At 37.8% G+C, this 25,796-nt stretch overlaps 1 protein-coding gene across 2 annotated transcripts in view; it reads right to left on the bottom strand.

Moving 5' to 3' along the window:
• Nucleotides 1-25,796, bottom strand: part of LOC141404898 (uncharacterized) — a 163,307-nt gene that overhangs the window by 32,697 nt on the left and 104,814 nt on the right. For both annotated transcript variants that reach the window (XM_073988724.1, XM_073988725.1), the window contains exon 6: nt 19,925-21,131. In XM_073988724.1, the coding sequence (XP_073844825.1) occupies nt 19,925-21,131 (1,207 nt within the window). The remainder of the gene's footprint in view (nt 1-19,924; nt 21,132-25,796) is intronic.

Below are 25,796 nucleotides of genomic sequence, written 5' to 3'. Positions count from 1 at the left end.
ACAAAGTTAACATAGTGATGAGAAAAAACAATTTTATTGAAAGTTAAAGTGAAGAAAAGCTTAAGCAAGTTTTTGTTGTTAAGTATACATACATATATGTGTATGTATGTATATGGGTTGAAGAAATTTGTTGTATAAATGGGATGTTGACACGAATTTGCTTATAACAGTTGCTTATCAATTGCCAACCTTCATCTACATGTATACCATGTTCTTAACATAGACGGCAAACAACAACTTTAGATGGTTCCCTCGCACCGGAATGACCCAGAACCATACAATACCCATGTTCTGACCACTTCGGTGTACCCAAGTTGGTAATTGTATCGTTTTTCTGCGATGGGAGCCTGCTCCGGATTCTTTAAGTCCATGCCTGAACGGAGGGAAACTCTGTACTCAGTTTGTCACATACGCGTTCACCACACTCAAACTTCAGTGAGATGCTATAGATGTCGGGAATAGGTGCATGCTGTCTTGGTGCATGCTGTGTTCCCAGTCAGTCGTCGTTGTCATCAGAATTCGAGACTCCCCCACAGTCCCCCGAACAGCAACAGCACAAGTAACACTTAACACCAGCCGTTGCTCCAATAATTGCAATGGACTCCGAGGAAAGATCGAGGAAATAATGTACTTCACGGGTCGAAAAAATATCATGGTCGCGACGTGGCAGGAACCCAACCTCAACATTAAAAGCAGTTTACAGCGTTGTGATGGATACAACGTACTAAGGATCGCAAGAGAAGTGGAGGTGGGGCGATTAGCTTTTCTATTGCACCAGTCTGTTCAATAGAGATCTATCTCGCTTGTGCCTGGCTCTAGTAACTACTCCCAGTCAGGTGTGAAACTGCCAAGGTAGAGTTGCTGAACGTATACGACCCGCCGATTAATAGTTGTACTCCAGTTTATAGGCCCAACATTAGCTCTCTTTTGGAAGGTCATAACCGTCTGTTCTGGGGGGACTTTAATGTTGTGGCATAGGTCCTCGAAAACGACCACAGGGGTATAGTGCAGGCAGAGCAGATTGATAGCTCTACGTTTTTCACGGTCAAAGAGGATGCGCACAGGCCCGCATGAAACGTTGCACATTTTCACCAGTCCTGCCAAACCTACCCATTTGTCTCCCGTAGGTCTGTGGTTATATCTCATCGAAACAGCCATATTCCTAGAACTGGAAATAGACCCCGAGCCAAATTAACAGGAAACAACCCAAATATCCTCGAACCGGACATATCAGCCCAATCATCAACATGAACACCAACACGACTGGTAGACATTCCTATGTGGAATTCAGGAGACACAAATCACCTCCAAGGAAAAACAAAAAGGAGTGCCCCAAGGAGGTGTTCTTTTTCCCCTTATATTCAACATTTACCAACCCACCCCATCACACAAAACTAATGTCATATGCAGATGACTGCGCTGTTATGTCAACTGGCAGAGACATCGAGGTATTAGAGAACAATCTCAATAACTACCTCTCTCTACGGTAGCTGGAAATACGGAGAAACGTAATAAAATCCTCAAGGCCGTAGCGGGTAGCACTTTGGGGAAAGATGAAAAACATCCTCACCACTTATAAAACCATTGGGCGTCCCCCAATCGACTATGCGGAACCAATCTGTAACACAAACGTCAGCGATACACACTGGAGGAATCTTCAAACAATACCAAACAACGCTATGATAATAGCCACAGTTTGCCACTCAAATGCACCCCAAAATCATCTGCATCACGAAACTAAGATGCTTCCAGTTAAAGGGCACTGAAGATTATTTATAAGGCAGCACGTGATAAAGTTCCAAAATACAAATCATCCAAACCACCTGAGCTCTGAAAATACTCTAGACTTCCGCTAAGAACTCAACAATATCCCCCACATACCCCCGATCCCTCCCCCGAAGACATTGTACAGACAATGAAGCAGGTCCGCACAGGGATGGTACAAAATTACACATTATCATATACGAGCAGCATTATGCTCGTTGTTGATGAAAGGACATTATCCAGAGACACCAGATCGGTACTTTCACAACTCTGATCTGGTATCTCCAGGTACCTAAACAGCTATCTCTCACTCTTGAACCCTCGGATGTATAAAATGTGAACAGACATCATGCATTACGAGATACCTCTTCGCATGCCCTGCTATCCCGACTAACCTTATACTAGAATTCCTATGGACACACCCAGACGAGGCAGCCCGCATCTTTTCACTAGAACCTGCATTAGCTTCAGTACCCGACCACTGTCGAACCCACAGCAAAAACATCTCGCTTTTCGTAGTTTTGTGATCTTGGCTGGGTTCTGAAACATTCGGATCATTATCCAGGGAAGTTTTTGACCCCAAGTATGTTTGGACGTTACAGTTTGGAGTCGATTCAGCCATGACCTTCCGTCTGTCTGTCTGGCTGATGCGTACGATAACTCTCGAACGAAGCAAGCAATCGGATCCAAAATTTGGCATTTGTAACATTTTGTCCAAACTTAGTTTAAGTTCGAAGATGGACCATATATGTCCACACCTACGGGTACCTCCCCACACAAAAGTTAACAATTTTCTCTAAAATTGTGCGCACGATAACTCTCGAAGGGAGAAACCGAATTAGTGATAACTTTGTATATGGTAATAGATCGCATTCTAAAATAGTTTATATCGGACCACCTCTTCGGCTAACTCTCACACAAAATTCGGAAAATGTGAAGTTTAAGAGCACCTCTCGGATCGTTGTGAAATGTTCTTCAGCAGATTGTCTTTTCAACCGCATAATTTTTTTCAGATGTCAAAAGTATTGTGTTGGCTTCTTTTCTTTAGATCCGAGGATGAGAAACAAATAAGAATGTATCAGTCAGCTGTGCCGACAGAGATATACCCTTAGCCTCGGATCTAAAACAAAAGTAGCCAACACAATACTTCTGATGTCTAATAGCCAATTTCACAGGAAGTATGTATTTGCCCCCGAAAAAATTTAACCGCCTTAGCTAGGGCCGCATACCCAACATGTTGACAAACATTTACCCCCTGTTTATGCATTTCGAAACGAAAAATGCGTGCGCATGAAACACACCCAAACTTTAGTTTTGGAAATAATAACTACTTTGCTGTTGCTTCAAAAAAAAAAAAAAAAAAAAAAATTAAAAACACACTAAAATTTGGTACTTTTTCTTATGCATTAATTTTCTTATCGACATACATACATAAACAGGCCCTTAAAGACGATCCCAGACGAGTCCTTAAACTACACTCATTCCGAACTTCCAACCGAAAGAGTGGTCCGATGTAGTTAATATTCGGACAAAATTCGAGGCTGTAAGAAATAATACGATGTAAAACGTTAGGCAAAATCGATTTCTCCCTTAGAGGGTTATTTTACGTACTACCCATTATATCAGGAATTATAGACTTGCCAAAAAACCAAAAAAAAAATGCGCCTGTCCGCAATTAGAAATTTTCGAAAAAAATAAAAACAATCCGAGGCGAGTTGTTAAACTGCAATTTTCCAAATTTTGTTTGGAGGTACCCGAAGGACGGGACCGATATAGTCCATATTCCAACCTGAAAAAAATTTTTTATTTCTTTTATTATTCCACTTGGGAACATAGGGCTTCTACAAGAGTTTTATATAGAGGTTTATTGTGGCACAATGATTTTAAGTCATGGAATGATTTATTTTGTTTTTCAAGTTCCTTCATCGTTGTTCTTCGCCATGTATTGCTTGGACGGCCTGGACGTCGGCTGCCCAGTGTGTTCCATTCTGGGGCTATCCTTGGGATGCTGTGTTGAGGCTTGCGCAGAGCGTGTCCTATCCAACTCCATTTCTTTCTTAATAATTGCCGCAATATAGGCTCTTCATTTGTCAAGGACCATAGCTCTGTATTTCTGATTGTGTTGGGCCAAAATATACGGCATATTATTCGTAGGCATTTGTTGATGAAGGATTGTAATAGTTGAGCCGTTTGTTTCGTCCTCATCCAGGTTTCACTGCCATACAATAGGGTAGATTTCACACATGCATAAAATATTCTTAATTTAGTTGTCAGTGATAGTTGGGTTGACCGCCAGGTACTATATAACTTTCCAAATGCTGAACGGGCTTTATTCAGTCTGTTTAATACATCCTTCCCAATATCACCATCATTTGATACGATCGATCCAAGGTAACAGAAAGATTGCACATATGTTATTTCTTTAAACTCAGGAAGTATGGACTTGCCCCCGAAAGAAATTGTACTGTCAAAAATGGGGGCCGCAGGGACATCCTACTGAAGAAAGTTTCACAACGATCCGAGGGGTGCCCTCAAACTTCACATTTTCCGAATTTTGTGTGGGAGGTACCAGAAGGAGTGGACCGATATAAACTATTTGAGAACTCGATCTATTATCATATGCAATGTTATGACCAATTCGGTTACTCCCTTCGAGAGTTATCGATCGCACAATTTTAGAGAAAAATTTTAACTTTTGTGGGGGAGGTACCCGAAGGAGTGGACCTTCATATATGGCTCATCTTCTAACTTAAAATAAGTTTGGACACAATTTTACAAATGCCAAATTTTGGACCCGATTGCTTGCTTCGTTCGAAAGTTATCGTACGCACCTGCAAGCCAGAGAGACAGACGGAAGGTCATGGCTAAATCGACTACAAACTGTCTGAAACACATTTCGTCCAAACATACTTCGGGTCTAATACCATTATTTCTATGAAGCACATTTCTTGGTCGTATCAAAGTGTATATCCCTTTATAATTCCTTAGGTCAACCACTCATGTTATTACTTTTGCGAAAGAATAATCTGTAGGGCGATTCTCTAACTAATTTTTTGAGTTACCGACAAATATCAACAACAAAAAATGAACATTGTTCTACAACATCCCATACGGGACAAGAGAGACTTCTCTCATATCAATGAGTGCACCCCGATTCATATTTAGCTCAATGATATGGGACCTACTGTTTATCACCGAGTCCGAACGGCGTGTCTTAGACCCCACTTGTGTAGAAGTTTTTCAAGCCTGCAATACTCAGGAAATGTCGCCAACATTACTGTGGGGTATTCTGCCACCGTTGAAAAATGTTTTGATGTTGACTGGCCGGGGAATCGAACCTCCTACCCTCTGCGTGCAAGGCAGGCGTGCATACCATTGCACCACGGTGGCACCCGATTAATATTTGGGAAATTAAAACGCAAAATTATGAATGAAAAGTTCAAATAAAAGTTGACAGCACTTTTGCTATCAGTAGAATTTTACGAATACTTTTTATTTGTCGCTTACTTACTTACTTAGTTGGCCCATTACAGAACATTTGTTCCATAGACCGAACTAAGAAAAGATCTCCATTCCTCTCTGTTTTTCGCTTGACTTTTTGGAATACCGCGCCTTTTCATTTCTTCATCCACTTGTATGCTCCATCGAAGCTTAGGCCTGCCGATACTGCGTGCACCGCCATGTGGCATGTATTCATACACCTTTTTAGCGGGTTCATCATCGCTCATTCTCATGATATGGCCTAGCCAACGCAATCGTTGCATCTCGATACGTTTAACTATATTCATGTCTTTGTATAGCTTATATAGCTCGTGGTTCATACGACGTCGATATTCACCGTCAACGCAAATCGGCCCGTAGATCTTTCGAAGAATTTTCCTCTCAAACACACCAAGCACTGCCTTATCTGTTTGCGCAAGTACCCATGCTTCGGAGCCATACATTAGCACGGGTAGTATCAGCGTTTTGTATAGTGCTATTTTTGTTTGACGAGATGTGGCTTTGTTTTTAAATTGCTTACATAGACCATAGTAGCATCTGTTGGCCAATACACTTCTTCTTCTTATCTCACAACTGATGTTGTTTGTTGTGTTTATGGCAGTGCCGAGGTAGACGAAGTCTTTAACTACCTCAAAATTGTAGGTACCAACTTCCACAGTTGGTCCGAGCTCTATGGACGCTTTGCGCATCGACACACTCAATTTGGTCTTTTCTCCGTTTACCGCCAGACCCACTTTCACAGATTCTGCTTCGACCTTCCTAAAGGTATCAGTTACTTCCTTTACTGATCGTCCCATGATGTCTATGTCATCAGCATAGGCAAATAACATGTGGCTATTGGTGTAAATTGTGCCATTTCTTTTGACATTTGCATCTCGTATTACCTTTTCCAGCAAAATGTAGAATAGGACACACGAAAGGCTGTCTCCTTGTCTGAAACCTCTTTTGGTACAAAATTCTTCGAAGAGGTTCTTTCCTATTTTAACTGAGGACCTAGTATCAGTTAAAGTCATCTTACAAAGCCGGATGAGCTTTGCGGGGATACCAAATTCAGACATTGCGTGGAATACCTTTGATCGGAGGGGACTGTCGAATGCTGCTTTATAATCGACAAAAATGTGAAATGTGTCGATCTGCATCTCTTGGGTCTTCTCTAGGATTTGCTGCAGGGTAAATATCTGGTCAATGGTGGACTTGCCCGGTCTAAAGCCACATTGGTATGGTCCAATTATTTCGTTGACCATTGGCTTTAGTCGTTCGCACAATATCCCTGACACTATCTTATAGGCTATAGGGAGAAGACTTATGCCCCTATAGTTGGAGCATACAGTCTTATCTCCTTTCTTGTGGACGGGACATGGGATGCTCAGGTTCCAATCGTCGGGTACGCGTTATTCCTGCCAGATGGTGCTAACTAGCTGATGCATACACCTTATCAGCGCGTCGCCTCCGGTTTTAAACAGCTCGGCTGGTAAGCCATCGGCTCCTGCTGCTTTATTATTCTTTAGCCGGTTGATTGCTGTTTTTACCTCATCTTGGCCGGGCGGTATACATTCTATACCATCTTCTGGGATTGGATCTGTGGTACCATCGTCTTCGCTACTATTGGATACCAGCAGATTGGAGAAATGTTCCTTCCATATCCTGAGCACGCTATCTGTATCTGTTACCAGATTACCTTGCTGGTCTCTACAGGAGGATGTGACTGTACCAAAGCCATCTATTTGATGTTTCACTCTTCGGTAGAATTTTCGGACTTCATTCTGTCTGCTGTACATCTCGATCTTTTCACACTCCCGCTTTTCCATTTCTCTCTTTTTCTTGCGGAAAAGACGTTTCTCCTCTATCCTTTACTCCCGATATCTCTCTAGTGCGCTACGCGTTGCTACGGATTGTAAAGTAGCCCTATATGCCGCATTTTTCTCTTCGGTGGCAGCACGACACTCCTGATCATACCATGGATTCCTTGGTGCAGGTCTCTGGTATCCAAGTATGGATTTTGCGGCTGTTTGCATGGAGTGGGCAATATTTTGCCATTGTGTTGTTATGTTATCGGGACAAGGAGTGCTCGCGTTAAGCAATTGGGCTAGTTGAGTGGAATATGCTGTGGCTATCTGTTGTGTTTGCATCCTATCGATGTCCAACTTGCGCGTTGTGTCTGTTCGTGCTTTTTTTGCAACGTTTAGACGGGTACGTACCTTTGCTGTAACAAGGTAGTGGTCCGAATCAATGTTTGCGCCTCGGAACGATCGTACATCCAACACGCTGGATGAATGTCTTCCATCTATTACAACATGATCAATTTGATTACTTGTTCTTTGATCTGGAGGCAGCCAGGTGCCCTTATGAATATCAAGATGATTAAATCTGGTACTGCTCACTACCATGTTTTTTGCAGCTGCAAAGTCTATCAGCCTCATACCATTGTCAGATGTTTCACTGTGCAGACTGAATTTCCCGACTGTTGGGCCAAAGATATTCTCCTTTCCAATTTTGGCATAAAAATCCCCTAGAATGATTTTAATGTTATGGGCAGGGCAACGGTCATATGTTTCTTCTAAGCGCTCGTAAAATATATCTTTGGTCTGTTCGTCCTTTTCTTCAGTGGGAGCATGAACGCAAATAAAGCTGATGTTGATGAATTTAGCTTTTATTCGAATTGCAGCAAGTCTTTCATTCACTGGGGTGAAGCTGGATACCAGATGTTTTAGTCTCCGACTAACTACGAAACCGCAACCAAACTCATGCTTTACGTCATGGCAGCTATAATACAGTGCGTCACCTTTAGGTGTTGTTGTGACGCCTTTCCCAATCCATCGTATTTCCTGTATGGCAGTAATATCGGCCTTGTACTTTTCAAGTACGTCTGCCAATGCGAAGACTGCACCTTCTCTATAAAGAGTGCGAACATTCCAGGTGCAGATTCGCAGATCATGGTCCTTAAAACGTTTGCGGGGTTCGTCAACTTTAGAGGGGTTTGTTTTTCTTTTCTTTCGTTTTTTCATAGTAGGATGTTTTTTCTAGGGGAGGGTTACTAACCCGACGCCCAAACCCAAGTTTTTAACGTTCTTATGGGTGAACGCGCGGCACATGTTAGCTCACTACCTTTAACGGGTGTTAAAGGCAGTTCCCCAGGTGACACCACGGGGAGGTCAGTGTCCACTTGAGATGAAAGAGGGACCAAGATAAATCCTGGGCTTTGCCATGTTAAAGCCGGTCAAGACCGTTGCTTGGTATCATTCATCCCCTACGTCGCTAACTTACCGAAAAATATCGTTAATTACCGAAAAATATCGTTAATATAAGCATTTTAATTTTACCGGTCTTTGTCGGTAACTCAAAAAATGTGTTAAAGATTCCCACTACTGAAGACATCTAGCTGTCGTGATTCTTTTTTAATTGTACTACTTTCTAACCCGATTTGTATGGTTAGAAAATATAGCTGAAATTTGCAAATATGTTAAATCGGGAGAAGGGCTTTAATTAAACATGGCCATTTGCCATGTCCATTGCAAATTTCCAAGAAGGGTATTTTTCAACTCAGTGAAAAGGGTACCGAATTAATATAAACAACATTTGATGAGAATGGATACATTTACCCAAATGCCATATCTACATACCTCATCATTATGGCTTAAAAGTAATTAAAATCCTTCCAACGTTTTCCCATTTGCAAACATCCTGACCTTACTTAACCAACATAATTTAAAAAAGTCTTTACCTTTTTTGCAGGCCATCTTAAAAAAGCATTGAAAAGCTCTTAAAACTCTTAAAGCTGCCACAGGCACACAGCAAATCGAAATCAATATCAAGTATTAGGCAAATAAAATCCATTAGAAAGCTAAGTGTTCTCTTAAGCCTTTTTTGGGGGGTCTTTGTTTAACAACAAAAGCAAGAAAAGCAAAACATCATATTTAAGTGTTTAAAGCATAACATTTCAATGACAACTCAACAACCAACAACAGCAGCAGCAACAGAAAGGAATTGAAAACAGAGGCTTGAATAATGGTAGCCTCTTCTGTCCATGCGTATAAGGAACTACCAGAACAGTATTTTAAGGACACCAAAAAGGATTTTTGTTTTACTTTCTTTTTCCTATTTATTCACATTTCACACTTTTACACACAACATTTTCTTGTTTACATTCTTTTTGCAGTGCGTTTTGTCGTTTCCCCCGTTTCTTTCCTTTGAGGCTTCCACAAAACCAACAATTAAGTCAACACAGCAGAAGTTATTTACTCTTTGCAAAGTCTTAAAACAATTTCCCAAAGAAAGTGGGCTTGAAGATGTTACGCTACGGTATAGTGCAAGAAAAAAAAACGCTTGTTTAAGAACTCTAAAAGGTTTTATTCGACATAGAAGTTTTAGCCATGACTTCATAGCCCATATGCTAATATCGTAACATGCTTGAAATATTAAATATTTTCAAAGTTATGAGGATAATGGGTGGCGGTGTATACAGCTGGAATTTTATTTCAAGGTGTGTATGTTACGTTGTAATTATGAAATACTTTGTAAAAGGAATGAAACTAGGTTCTGGAATAAGGAAAGTAAGACAATAATGTTTAGAAGGATAGCCAAACCATTTTTACATGGCTCATTTATTGACGAAGAGTATAGAACGAAAAACGTCATCATAACGAATGGTCCAATAGTGGTCCTTCAATGAAGCAAGTAATGACGATATTCTCGATATGCCCCTCAGAAATCAGTGAAATCTTCAATGAGAGGTTCATAGTTTGGACCAAATGGGTTCATCTGTTCGAGACTCCAAATTGTTAAAAGAGTATTTCATCCAAACATTCTTTAGGTCCATAAAAATTATTTCTACTGCGGACAATAGAATACCTTTTTAGATCTTCTCTATAGGCAACATAACAGATATTCTATTGCTCGACGAACCCGCTAGACAAGACTCTAACAGGGCTTAACCAGTGCCCAGTCACATGATGTTAAAACTGGAAGAAACTCGATTATCCAATCAGAGGTTCCTTGGACTAGTAAGACCTATTGAGGTCTCCTATACACAAAACAAGACTTTTGAGGCCTTCTACAAACCAAAGAAAACCTCTTGATATCATCTTTAGGCAACATAAGACCTCTCGAAGTTTTCTATATACAACAGAAGGACCTCAAGAGCTCTTTGTGGTATATTTAAAAACTCATGGGGCGTTTTATAGTCGACAGAAGACTTCAATTGGCCTACTTTTATATACAGAAGACATAAGGAGGTCTTCTGTTACCTATAACACATTTTAAGAGACATTCATAAGTCTTCTATAGACGATTATAAAAAACGTCAAGAGGTATTCTGTTGTCTATAAAAGAACTCATGGAGTATCATGTTGTCTACTTAAGACATCGATAGATATTCTGCAGTCTATAGAAGACTTCAAGAAGTCTTCTGTTGCCTATAGAAGACCTCAAGAAGTCTTCTATTGCCTATAGAAGATCTCAAAAGGTTTTCTTTTATCTATAGGAGACTTCAAGAGGTCTTCTATTGTCTTCTATGGACACAGAAGGCCACTTGAGTTCTTCTGTAGACAAACGAAGACTTCTTCAGGTCTTCTATAGACAAAAGAAGATCTCTTGAGGTCTTCTATAGACAATATAAGTCCTTTTAAGGTCTTCAATAGAAGACCTCTTGAGGTCTTCTATAGACAAAAAAAGATATCATGAGGTCTTCTATAGACAAAAGAAGAACTCTTTAAGTCTTCTATAGACAAAAGAAGACCCCTTGAGGTCTTCTACAGATAAAAGAAGAACTCTTGAGGTCTTCTATAGACAATAGAAGACCCCTTTAGGTCTTCTATAGACGTAAGAAGACCTCTTGAAGTCTTTTTTAGGCAGTAAAAGACCTTCTGAGGTCTTCTGTAGACAAAAGAAAACCTCTTGAAGTCTTCTATAGACAAAAGAAGACCTCTTGAAGTCTTCTATAGTAATAGAAGACCTCTTGAGGTCTTCTATAGACAAAAGAAGATCTCTTGAGGTCTTCTAAAGACAAAAGAAGACCCCTTTAAGTCTTCTTCAGAAAAATATGACCTCTTCAAGACTTCTTTAGGCAGTAGAAGACCTCTTGAAGTCTCCTACATATAAAAGAAGATATCAAAAGGTCTTCTACTGCATAAAGAAGACCTCAGAGGAATTATTTTATCTATAGGATACTTCAAGAAGTCTTCTTTTGTCTATAGACGACTTCCAGAGGACTTCTTTTGTCTATGGAAGACCTCAAGAGGTCTTCTATTGCCTATAGAAGACTTCAAGAGGTCTACTTTTGTCTATAGCAGACTTCAGGAGGTTATCTTTTGTCTATAGAAGACCTCAAGATGTCTTCTATTGCATATAGATGAGCTCAAGAGGTCTTCTATTGTCTATTGAAGACCTCAAGAGATCTTCTTTTGTCTATAGAAGACCTCAAGAGGTCTCTTGCAGTTTTCTATAGACAAAAAAAGACCTCTTAAGGTCTTCTATAGGTAATAGAAGACCTCAATAGGAGATTTCAAGAGGTCTTCTTTTGTCTATAGAAGACTTCAAGAGGTCTTTTATTGCCTACAGAAGACCTTAAGAGGTCTTCTTTTGTCTATAGAAGACTTCAAGAGGTCTTCCTTTGTCTATAGGAGACTTCAAGAGGTCTTATTTTGTCTATAGAAGACTTCAAGAGGTCTTCTTTTGTCTACGGAAGACCTCAAGAGGTCTTTTATTGCCTATAGAAGACCTTAATAGGACTTCTTTTGTCTATAGAAGACTTCAAGAGGTATTTATTGTTTATGTATGACCTCAAGAGGTTTTGAGTTCTTCTATAGACAAAAGAAGATCTCTTGAAAAGAATACCCTTGAGGTCTTCAATAGACAATAAAAGACCTTTTGAGGTCATCTATATGCAATAGAAGACATCTTGAGGTCATCTATAGACAATAGAAGACCTTTTGAGGTCATCTATATGCAATAGAAGACCTCTTGAGGTCATCTATATGCAATAGAAGACCTCTGTAGGTCTTCTATAAACAAAAGAAGACCTATTGAAGTCTTCTATAGATAAAAGAAGACCTCTCGAAGTCTTCTATAGAAAAAAAGAAGACCTCTTAAGGTCTTCTGTAGGCAATAGAAGACTTCTTGAGGTCTTCCACAGACAAAGAAGACCTCTTGATGTTTTCTATAGAAGACTTCAAGAGGTCTTCTTTTTTCTATAGAACACTTTCAGAGGTCTTCTATTTCATATAGATGACCTTAAGAGGTTTTCTATTGCCTATTGAAGACCTAAAGAGGTCTTATTTTGTCTATAGAAGACCTCAAGAGATCTTTTTTTGTCTATAGAATACCTCAAGAGGTCTTCTTTTATCTATAGGAGATTTCAAGAGGTTTTCTTTTGTCTATGGAAGACCTCACGAGGTCTCCTATATTGCCTATAGAAGACCTTAAGAGGTCTTCTTTTGTCTATAGAAGATCTCTTGAGGTCTTCTTTTATCTATAGGAGACTTCAAGATGTCTTCTTTTGTCTATGGAAGACCTCACGAGGTCTCCTATATTGCCTATAGAAGACCTTAAGAGGTCTTCTTTTGTCTATAGAAAACTTCAAGAGGTCTTCTTTTGTCTATAGAAGACCCCAAGAGGTCTTCTATTGCCTATTGAAGACCTCAGGAGATCTTCTATTGCCTATAGAAGACCTCAAGAGGTCCTCTATTGTCTATTGAAGACCTTAAGAGGTCTCCTCTTGACTATTGAAGATTTCAAGAGGTCTTTTTTTGTCTATAAAAAAAAACCTCAAGAGGTCTTCTATTGCCTATACAAGACTTCAAGAAGTCTTTTTTTGACTATAGAAGACCTCAAGAGATCTTCTTTTGTCTATAGAAGACCTATTGCCTATACAAGACTTCAAGAGGTCTTCTTTTGACTATAGATGACCTCAACAGATCTTCTTTTGTCTATAGAAGACCTCTTGGAATCTTCTTTAGGCAGTAGAAGACTTCTTGAGGTCTTCTATAGATAAAAGAAGACCTCTTGAGGTCTTCTATAGATAGAAGAAGACCTGTTGAAGTCTTCTATAGGCAAGAGAAGACCTCTTGAGGTTTTCCATAGACAAAAGAAGACCTCTTGAAGAAGACTTCTTGAGGTCTTCTATAGATAAAAGAAGACCTCTTGAGGTCTTCTATAGATAGAAGAAGACCTCTTGGAATCTTCTTTAGGCAGTAGAAGACTTCTTGAGGTCTTCTATAGATAAAAGAAGACCTCTTGAGGTCTTCTATAGATAGAAGAAGACCTGTTGAAGTCTCCTATAGGCAAGAGAAGACCTCTTGAGGTCTTCCATAGACAAAAGAAGACCTCTTGAAGTCTTCTATAGATAAAAGAAGACCTCAAGAGGTCTTCTTTTGCATAGAGATGACTTCAAGAGGTCTTCTATTGTCTATTCACGACTTTAAGAGGTCTTCTTTTGTCTATAGAAGACCTCAAGAGATTTTCTTTTGTCTATAGAAGACCTCAAGAGGTCTCCGTTTGCCTATAGAAGAACTCAAGAGGTCTTCTATTGTCTATTGAAGACCTGAAGAGGTCTTTTATTGTCTATTGAAAACCTCAAGAGGTCTTCTATTGTCCATTGAAGATATCAAGAGGTCTTCTATTGTCTATTGTAGACCTTAAGAGGTCTTCTCTTGACTATTGAAGATTTCAAGAGGTTTTCTTTTGTCTATAAAAGACCCCAAGAAGTCTTCTATTGCCTATACAAGATTTCAAGAGGTCTTCTTTTGACTATAGAAGACCTCAAGAGTTCTATTCTATTTCATATAGAAGACTTCAAGAGGTCTTATTCTGACTATAGAAGACCTCATGATGTCTTCTTTTATCTATAGAAGTCCTCAAGAGGTCTTCTACTGACTAAAGAAGACTTCAAGAGGTCTTCTATAGAGGTCTTCAATGGACAATAGAAGACCTATTGACTTCTTCTATAGGCAAAAGAAGATCTCTTGAGGTCTTCTATAGGCAATAGAAGACGTCTTGAAGTCTCAAAAAAAAATAGAAGATCTCTTGGGGTCTACTATAGACAAAAGAAGACCTCTTGACAATAGAAGACCTCTTGAAGTCTTTTATAGACAATGGAAAATCTCTTGAAGTCTTCTATAGACAATATAAGATCTCTTTATGTCTTCTATAGTCAATAGAATAGAGGACTTCGACAGATAACAAAGGACCTCGTTAGGTATTCTATGGAAAACAGAATGAGGTCCTGTAGAGGCAAAAGACGACTTCTTGAGGTCCTCAATAGGCAAGAGAAGTCCTCTTAAAATCTTCCATAGACAAGAGAAGAGGTCTGTTATAGACACTAAAAGGCCTCCTGAGGTCATCCATAGACAAAGAAGTCCACTTCAAGTCTGCTATAGACAACAGAGGACCTCTTGAGGTCCTTTATGGGCAGCGGAACACCTCTTGAATTTTTCAATGTAAACCATTAGACGACGACTCAAATAGTGGCACATCTCAAAAAAATCAGTTTTGAAAAAAAAATATCAGTGCTAAATTTCTGTGCAATATCAAGCATGATTTGAAGAGTTTTAGTTCTTCATAAACTCAAAAACATTTTTATTGATTTATCCCAAACTCGTATTAAATGAACTGTAACTCGTTGAGTTTTAGAGATATCAAGCTTTTTGTAGAAAATTAACTTATGTTGAAACTGAGGTATGGGGTATTGTAACTCGCGATCAGTTTTACTATACCATAACTTTTGACCGCATTTCGGTAAAATAAACTGTTTTAGCCCGATTCACCGAGGGGTTTCTTAAAATAATAATTTGAGCGGAAGCTGTGGTCGTACTAATGTAAAAAAATCGGAAAAAATCGTTGAAATAAACGAGTTTCATTATGTTATTTTCCAATTAGTGGTTTTACAACACAATGTAGAGCTTAATGCTCAAAGGAGACGTTAAAGAGCACACTTCACAGTTGAAGTTTCTAATGTATGATTTTTTAATATATCCACTGTATCTACCTCAAACGGATGCTGACATTTTGAAACCTGAAAAATGGGGTTTTTTGAATTTTTGCTCTAATCGGGACGCGCAGCTGGATTTCCCTAAAAGCTTATTATTGGATTGTAATACTCGCGATTTCGCATTTTTTAATGTATAACATGAGGGTGTAGCCCTCACAGGATCACAGTAATCTGCGCCTAAACACGAAATTTTTGTGCGTAAATTTTTCTCAAAAACCTATTTTTTTGGTTTAAAATTTACAAACGTCATTCGATTTCCGTGGAAACCCGCGTAAATTTAGTTTTTTTACGTTCTGAATCTAACAAGCCACGACGCGTAAAAATCCACCCACTAGATCGGCGGATATGATACCCCTCAAATTTCGAAAATTTGCAAAAAATTATTTTGAAAATATCGCATATTAAAACGCGTTTTGGATGTGTCAGTTCTACTTAAATAAATAGATCGATACGCGTGTTTAAACGGCGCGAAAACAGATATTTAAAAACTCTCGTAAATCCAGAGATATAATAGATTTTTTCTAAAAATTGAGTGCGATGCTACATCCACGGTTCTTGATGGATCGCATTGAAACGGCATAGAAGGATGTATTTTTTAATGGTGATTATTGAAATCGGATGCGCATAAAATGTAAATGAACTTCGCGGAAATTATGACCATTTTACTGTATTTTGCACCCTTAAATGCAGCAGATGCTACATCGTGGCCGCCAAATAGAATTTGACAAACTGTACATCAAATAAAAGGGATTGATTCGCTGTGTTGGGAAATCGGATGCGCATCATGTCATTTTCATAATTACGCGGTTTATATGCATCTCAAATGTTGTAATATTCAATATAACATTATTTTAACGTTATGCCACAATTGGAATTCCTTGTGATTTAATATAAGGTTCTAATAATATTATCCAATAGGAAAACTATAAGCGAAAATTTTTTTACAACGGAATATCATCATTATTGCGTAAAATTTTTACGAAAATGCCGAAGAACTCAAACATTTTTTCAACAACTTTTTAGTGTCTATAACAGACCTCTTCTCTTGTCTATGGAAGATTTTAAGAGGACTTCTCTTGCCTATTGAGGACCTCAAGAAGTCGTCTTTTGCCTCTACAGGACCTCATTCTGTTTTCCATAGAATACCTAACGAGGTCCTTTGTTATCTGTCGAAGTCCTCTATTCTATTGACTATAGAAGACATAAAGAGATCTTATATTGTCTATAGAAGACTTCAAGAGATTTTCCATTGTCTATAAAAGACTTCAAGAGGTCTTCTATTGTCAAGAGGTCTTCTTTTGTCTATAGTAGACCCCAAGAGATCTTCTATTTTTTTTTGAGACTTCAAGACGTCTTCTATTGCCTATAGAAGACCTCAAGAGATCTTCTTTTGCCTATAGAAGAAGTCAATAGGTCTTCTATTGTCCATTGAAGACCTCTATAGAAGACCTCATGATGTCTTCTTTTATCTATAGAAGTCCTCAAGAGGTCTTCTACTGACTAAAGAAGACTTCAAGAGGTCTTCTATAGAGGTCTTCAATGGACAATAGAAGACCTATTGACTTCTTCTATAGGCAAAAGAAGATCTCTTGAGGTCTTCTATAGGCAATAGAAGACGTCTTGAAGTCTCAAAAAAAAATAGAAGATCTCTTGGGGTCTACTATAGACAAAAGAAGACCTCTTGACAATAGAAGACCTCTTGAAGTCTTTTATAGACAATGGAAAATCTCTTGAAGTCTTCTATAGACAATATAAGATCTCTTTATGTCTTCTATAGTCAATAGAATAGAGGACTTCGACAGATAACAAAGGACCTCGTTAGGTATTCTATGGAAAACAGAATGAGGTCCTGTAGAGGCAAAAGACGACTTCTTGAGGTCCTCAATAGGCAAGAGAAGTCCTCTTAAAATCTTCCATAGACAAGAGAAGAGGTCTGTTATAGACACTAAAAGGCCTCCTGAGGTCATCCATAGACAAAGAAGTCCACTTCAAGTCTGCTATAGACAACAGAGGACCTCTTGAGGTCCTTTATGGGCAGCGGAACACCTCTTGAATTTTTCAATGTAAACCATTAGACGACGACTCAAATAGTGGCACATCTCAAAAAAATCAGTTTTGAAAAAAAAATATCAGTGCTAAATTTCTGTGCAATATCAAGCATGATTTGAAGAGTTTTAGTTCTTCATAAACTCAAAAACATTTTTATTGATTTATCCCAAACTCGTATTAAATGAACTGTAACTCGTTGAGTTTTAGAGATATCAAGCTTTTTGTAGAAAATTAACTTATGTTGAAACTGAGGTATGGGGTATTGTAACTCGCGATCAGTTTTACTATACCATAACTTTTGACCGCATTTCGGTAAAATAAACTGTTTTAGCCCGATTCACCGAGGGGTTTCTTAAAATAATAATTTGAGCGGAAGCTGTGGTCGTACTAATGTAAAAAAATCGGAAAAAATCGTTGAAATAAACGAGTTTCATTATGTTATTTTCCAATTAGTGGTTTTACAACACAATGTAGAGCTTAATGCTCAAAGGAGACGTTAAAGAGCACACTTCACAGTTGAAGTTTCTAATGTATGATTTTTTAATATATCCACTGTATCTACCTCAAACGGATGCTGACATTTTGAAACCTGAAAAATGGGGTTTTTTGAATTTTTGCTCTAATCGGGACGCGCAGCTGGATTTCCCTAAAAGCTTATTATTGGATTGTAATACTCGCGATTTCGCATTTTTTAATGTATAACATGAGGGTGTAGCCCTCACAGGATCACAGTAATCTGCGCCTAAACACGAAATTTTTGTGCGTAAATTTTTCTCAAAAACCTATTTTTTTGGTTTAAAATTTACAAACGTCATTCGATTTCCGTGGAAACCCGCGTAAATTTAGTTTTTTTACGTTCTGAATCTAACAAGCCACGACGCGTAAAAATCCACCCACTAGATCGGCGGATATGATACCCCTCAAATTTCGAAAATTTGCAAAAAATTATTTTGAAAATATCGCATATTAAAACGCGTTTTGGATGTGTCAGTTCTACTTAAATAAATAGATCGATACGCGTGTTTAAACGGCGCGAAAACAGATATTTAAAAACTCTCGTAAATCCAGAGATATAATAGATTTTTTCTAAAAATTGAGTGCGATGCTACATCCACGGTTCTTGATGGATCGCATTGAAACGGCATAGAAGGATGTATTTTTTAATGGTGATTATTGAAATCGGATGCGCATAAAATGTAAATGAACTTCGCGGAAATTATGACCATTTTACTGTATTTTGCACCCTTAAATGCAGCAGATGCTACATCGTGGCCGCCAAATAGAATTTGACAAACTGTACATCAAATAAAAGGGATTGATTCGCTGTGTTGGGAAATCGGATGCGCATCATGTCATTTTCATAATTACGCGGTTTATATGCATCTCAAATGTTGTAATATTCAATATAACATTATTTTAACGTTATGCCACAATTGGAATTCCTTGTGATTTAATATAAGGTTCTAATAATATTATCCAATAGGAAAACTATAAGCGAAAATTTTTTTACAACGGAATATCATCATTATTGCGTAAAATTTTTACGAAAATGCCGAAGAACTCAAACATTTTTTCAACAACTTTTCCTATGAAACCATAAAAAAATAAAATTAGAATAATATGATTTTAATTTGTTGGTAATATTTTCTTCGTATTTTTGCAAATAACATGAATACTATAGCTCCAACCTTCACAACTTAGGTTTCATTTTATTCCTCAAAATGTCTGGATGCTGTTATAATTTTTTTATATATTTTTCGTAACTATGAGCGCTATTGTTTCAAAAATATGTTTGTAAATACGTGAAATTATTTAACAAATTTGATTTTTCGCGAATCCATTGAGACTTCGCGATTATTTTTTGCATCATCGCAAAGGTTACGAATTCAGTTAACGATAATAGGATATAACAGCTAAATATATTAAGCCGCGATTTTTTTTAGAATTTTTTCTAATTATCATAATTAAAACGGTCATATCTTTTGCGCGCAACGATCAAAGTTAGTAACGAAAACAGATTTGGAATGCTGATTTTTTTCTTAATCTATGTACCAAAAATCATTGATGTAGTATCAACAATTTTTTTTTGATTTTTTTGAAATGGAAAAGACAATTTTATACATTTTTCCTGATATCAACATGAAAATTTGACACAAGACAAAATAGAAGTTCTAGAAAATAATTGCTGACTCGGAAAACGCATATTTTGAGTTGTGCCACTTTTTGAGTAAATGAGCTTTTATAGACATCAAAATTTGCCCCTATTTAGTTTTCGATTCACTCCGTTAAAAAATGACAGACTTTTGGTCATAATAAAACGTTTATGAATATTTTTATCGAACACTCCAAGCACTCTCTTCCGAATTTTATAATATTTTATTATTTCCTGTGAGTCAACAGGAACAATTCTAAACACCACAAAATAAATTTTTGTAAATTGTTTGCAAATCTGTTTATAGAATTTCGGTCAACTGCATAAATCTTTTACAATTTCATTTCCATTTTGGTTAGAACAATGTGGGCGACAAATAAACACATACACACATAAAATCACATACGAAAATTCAATACAAGTCACATACATACAATCGCATATGAACATTCAATATAAGTCAATTGCGAACTTACCCATAACATTGCACTGTCGTTCTGGACTTAATGTCGTACTCGTTGTTGGGGGCGTTAATGTTTGTGCTGAGCCACCAACGGCCACAGAACTTTCTGCTGTTGAGTTTGACACCAATGGCGGCGACTGGCTTAACTTAGAACTATCGCTAAAACTATTGCCCTGATACTGGCTGGTAGTATTTTTACTGTTGTGGATGGTTGTGGAGCTGATGCTTGAGTTTGAAATTAACAAGTTGCCACCATCACCCGAAATTTGTTGTTGTCGTTCTGATGATGGTGATGATGTTGGCATATTACCCACAAAACTGTTATTTGTTGTTGCTGCTGCCGCTGACGAGGACAATAGCTGCTCGTTATCCTTGCCATTTGTATTAGAAATTAAATGTGAACTTTGCTTTGAATCCATTTGGATAGGTTGGTTATGGTTGTTATCATGCTCGGAAATTTGAAACTGATGCTGTTGTTGTTGCGGGGAGATGTCAGAAGTTGCCGTTAACATTATATCAATATTGACAACACCACCAATACCCTGGTCTTCACTCGAGCTCAATCGACCATCATAGTTGTTTTTGTTGTTGTTGTTGCTACTGTCTTGTTGACTTTTAATGCCAGATCGTTGAAAATAGGAGGAGGGACTATTGTTGTCTTTGTAATTCTGGTAGGGATTGCTGAATGGCGAAATGTTGTCATTGTCATTTTCTTCTTTGTTATTGTTGTTGCTGCTGTTACTGTTGTTATCTATACTCCCAGCAGATGAAAAAGTATTTGGGCCATTGTTGTTATTGAAATTTATGTCATATTTTTGATTTCCCACACCAACTGCATTTGCTGGCGATGTCAAAGTTTTTGCGGTTGTGGTTGTGGCTTGCAATGGCATCGATGCAGCTTCAATATCGATATCAATGTTTTCATAGTTTTTATCATCGCCCTCGAAATCATCATCGAAAGCACCACCACTCGCTTGTGGCCCATTAGTTTTCTTGTTCTTCTCTGTGGATGTCAACCAACGATGAAAGGCATCATCTTGATCTGCTGCATCATTATCACCATCGTCATCATCATCGACATCGGAAGCAGCTGAGACCAAATCTTTATTTTGTTGTTCCTGTTGTTGTTGTTTTTGCTGCTGCTGTTGCCTCTGGTTTATGCTTTTGTTAACTTTGTCTCTGTTCGGCTTACCATAGTCCCAAGGTGTAAACATTTGCTTCTGTTGATTTTTACAATGAGTTTTTGTTTTTATATTGTTGTTTTTATTTATTTAATTTTTGTCCGCAGCAATGAGATTGTTTACATAACAGCAGTCATAGCAGATAGAAAACCAAACAAACAGGAAGAAAAAAGAAACCAAAGCAAAAGTTATTTAATAAATCCACTTTAAGACACAAATCTAGAAGTTAATTAAAATGAGTTTCTTTTTTATGCAACTAAATAATGTATTATTTGTTTTAATTCGGTTTACTTAACATTATAGGCAAGTAAACATATATAATTGACGTAAAATATATATCGCAGTTTTCGAAGAGTTTAATGCGTCGAGAACAAACACCATTCTCCGCCTAAAATAAGGTGCAGTATTTTTCTACAGCTGAAATTCGACACCTTTGCCGAAAGCTTAAAACACTAAAAGCACCAGGCCCATATGTAATACCAAATGAGGTTGTCTCATCTTATATATATAAAAGACAATGTGTGTATGTTAGTATGTATGTTCCGTATAGACTCTAAAACGGCTTAACCCGTCTTGAAAATAGGTTATATATTATGTTAAATTTCGGCGGGGACTAACGAAGGTACATACACTTTCATACGGGCAAAATGTGCCTCATCAAAATAACGGTTTTAGACCCCAAGTTCGTTTGTATAAAACGTGTTTCAGACAATTTGGAGTTGACTTACTCATTCGGGTATCTCCCACACAAAATGTCGGATAAGTTCGGATTAGGACCTGCTCTCGAATCGCTTTGATTTTTGTTGTTACAACTTGAACTCACTGCCCCCCATACGACGGTACAAGTTTCATCAGGGGCAAGTCCATACTACCTGAGAAAATAGCCTGAAATGAGCAAAAAACTCTATGACACCGTGTGTAGTGGTTGGAGCGCAAGATATGTAACTCTCGAACGGATCAGCCGATTTGGTCCAAAATTTGGCCTTCGTAATATTTTGTTCACAGTTAGTTTCAGTTCGAAGACCAGCCATATCTGCCTACTCCTTCAGGTACCTTCCTCACAAATGTTCAAAAATGTTCGGAAAAATTGTGCGAATGATAACACTTGAAGAGAGTGACCGATTTGGTCCATACTTTTCACATCCTAATATATCTACCAGGTATAGATCAGGTTAAAATATGGTCTATATTTGTCCACTTCTTTTGGTACCTCCCAAACAAAATTTCGGATAAGTTCACTTTAAGACCTGCTCTCGAACCACTGTGATTTTTTTGAAGCAACTTGCATTCGCTAACTCTTTTACGACGGTAAATGTTTTTTTCAGGGGCAAGTCCATATTTCTTGAGAAAACAGCCCGAAAGGTGTAAAAAAATCCTAAAGCACCATATGTAGTGGCTGGAGAGCACGATAACTCTCTAATTGATCAACCGATTTGATCCAAAATTTGCCTTTGTAATATTTTGCCCAAATTTAGTTTCAGTTCAAAGATGGGCAATCCCGGCCCCCAAGTTCCGGTATTTTTCCCCAATATTTAAAAAATGTCACTAAAATGGTATGCACGATATCTATTGAACGGAGCAACTGATTTGGTCCAAACTTTGGATCTCCTAATATTTTGTCCAAATTTTCTCTAACTCCTAAATGGTTCATATCGGTCTACTCCTTAGGGTACCTCCCCCTCAAAAGTTCAACATTTATGTCTAAGTGCAGTTTAGGGTCTACTCAAAGATCCTTTGGAAATGTATGTCGATGCTGTTCGTTATGGTCCTGTTTACAGTCATATTATGTTTTCGTGGACAAGCCCATGCTTCCTGGCATACTGGTCCAAAAGTTATACGATGACCCACTGAAATGACTAGTGGTCCACTTCCAAAATATACAAAATTCGGAAAAGACTCTAAATACATTCGATCTGTCCGTAGATGAAACTATTAATTCACATAGGCTAAGGGTATATCTTTGTCGGCAAAGCCGACAGATACTTTTTTACTTGTTTTTATACCCTCAGCCTTTAGGCTTTGCCTCATCGAAATAATGGTTTTAGACCGCAAATATGTTTGGGCGAAAAGTGTTTCAGACAATTTGTAGTCGATTTAGCTATGTCTGTCCGTCTGTCTGTCTGGCTGGTGCGCACGATAACTCTCAAACGGATGAGCCTGGTCTAAAATTTGGCTATCGTAATATTTTGTCCAAACGTAGTTTAAGTTCGAAGATGGGCCATATCGGTCTACCCCCACAAAAGTTGAAAATGTTCGGAAAATTTTTGCGCACGAAAGCTCTTGAAGGAGTAACCAATTTGATCAGGGGAAAATCCATACTTCCTGAAAAAATAGCCTGAAAGGTGCAAAAAAAACCCTATGAGACGTTGCGTGTAGTGGTTGGAGCGCAAGATAACTCTCGAACGGATCTGCCATTTTGGTCCAAAATGTGGCCTTCGTAATATTTTGTGCAAATTTAGTTTAAGTTCGAAGATAAGCCATATCGGTCCACTCCTTCAGGTACCTCCCCCACAAAATTTCAAAAATGTTCGGAAAAATTGTGCGCACGATAAATCTTGATGGGAGAGACCGGTTTGGTCCATACTTAACACATCCTAAAATATCTACCAGATATAGGTCATTTTCGAATATGGACTATTTTTGTCCATTCCTTCGGGTACCTCCCACACAATTTTTTGGATAAATTCACTTTAAGACCTGGTCTCGAATCACCTTGATTTGTGTTGAAGCCACTTGCATTCGCCGCCTAAATTGCGACAGTAAAAGTTTTTTCAGGGACAGGTCCATACTTCTTGAGAAAACAGCCCGAAAGTTGTAAAAAAACCCTAAGGAACCATATGTAGTGACTGGAGAGCTCGAACCAAATACTAAGTTCGTCGACGTACGTTGGATATCGTAATATTTCTTCGAATATTAGATGAAATTCGAAGTTGGTGCTTATAGGTCCACTCCTTCCGGTACCTACCCCACAAAAGTTCGAAAATATTCGCTAAAATGGTATGCGCGATATCTCATAGACGTAGCAACCGATTTGGTCCAATCTTTGAATATGTAAATATTGTCGAAACTAAGGTTATATTAAAATTTGTGCCATATCTGTCCGATCCTTGGGGTACCACCCACACAAATGTTCAATATTTTTGTGTGGTTAAGGGTCTGTTCGAGGATCCTTCCTGTTCATAGCGATATTATGTTTTTCGTAGTCTAGTATGGTAAAACAAACCCTATCTATCGACATTCCCGCAAAATGTTGCCCTACCTCTCATACAAAATTAGTAGTGTAATTATAAAATGCTAAGGGCTACCATAAATTTCAGAAGAATTTCCAGAATTTCCCTAATTAATTCTCTTTCAATGTTTAATTTCTTTCCAATATTTTTAGTTGTTACTTTCCCCTATTCTCGCCCCGTCTGCTATTACAATTTCTAATCAAAACTTACGCAAATCTCCCACTTATTCATTCTTATTGTCTAACTTTTCGAACATCTAAATTAAACTTGAAACCATTATCATTTGCATCTTTGATTACATCAATAGCAAATCTCGGAAAATGCAGAAAATCTACCCACTTTAACAAAAGTCCATTGTCAGCGTCATCTGTCATCATCTGCGCCTTAACCACAATCAACTTTTGCAAAAAAAAATAATTTTTCTTTGTTTGAAATTTTTAGTTTTTATTTGTTCGAACAAGATGATAAGCTGCGGTTTTTGGTGTTTTTTTATTATCTGGCAAAATGTTACGATGTCCCTTCCGTGAACTCATTTTTTTCACTAGCTACGCTTATCTCTTTGTTTATATCTCCAAAGTGTATTATTTCTGTTCGGTTAGAGGTTTTTTTATTTGAGTTCTTACTCTTAGCCCCCAACTCAAGCGCTGCTTAATAAATTCATAATCTGCAAAACAAAAGGATTAAAAAATAAACACTACATTTTCAAGTCCTTACGCAACAATGTGATTTAAAAAACTGTTTCTAAGTAGTGAAGTTTTTTAAGTCAAAGAATTATTTGTTTTTGTGTATTGGTGTGTATTTACCGAGCAAAGAAAAAGAATAGAGGATATAACTAAAAAGTGAAGCCATAATAGCTCTATATATTTTTTTTTTTTGCTTTCTTATAGCATAAAATATGTCTTACGGGACGAAATGAAACACATCCATTTTGCCTGTGGCATGCAGTTAATGTGGTTGACGCTCTTAATATACATACACACTTAAACCATTAAGCAAAATATGAAACAATTTTGCAATTTACATAAATATTCACTTTATCAAAAAACTAAATTTTTATTATTTATTTTATATTTTTCCATAATTTGTCAATGGGCCTGCCTTCTGTTCTTCTAAAAGCTTAAATATTTCAGTTTAATAAAATATTTAAATATTATCTCTCTAATTCAAGAAACTATTTTTCTGTAGAGCCTAAACGAGGATATCAATGTCCTCCAGGGACTAATGGCGGCAAGTGGTGTGCCATTAAAAAAGATGTTGTTGCAAATTGCCTTGTCCCAAAATACCCAAGCACACAAGCAAGCCCTATAGCCATTAAATATTCAAACGTTTAATTGCTCATCACCATCCCAACTGTAGCCAACTAAAGAAGCTGGTCGGTCTATGATGTTGAATTAGAAACACTTTAAACGAAGATGCTGTGATGTTGGTGCCTGCCACACATATTAAAATGAAACGTTTTTAGTTTATGTTTAAC

The sequence above is a fragment of the Musca autumnalis genome, unplaced genomic scaffold, assembly GCF_047663935.1.
Source record: "Musca autumnalis isolate F117 unplaced genomic scaffold, ASM4766393v1 scaffold_5, whole genome shotgun sequence".
Classification (NCBI taxonomy): domain Eukaryota; kingdom Metazoa; phylum Arthropoda; class Insecta; order Diptera; family Muscidae; genus Musca; species Musca autumnalis.
This window is presented reverse-complemented; position numbering and strand designations above follow the sequence as displayed.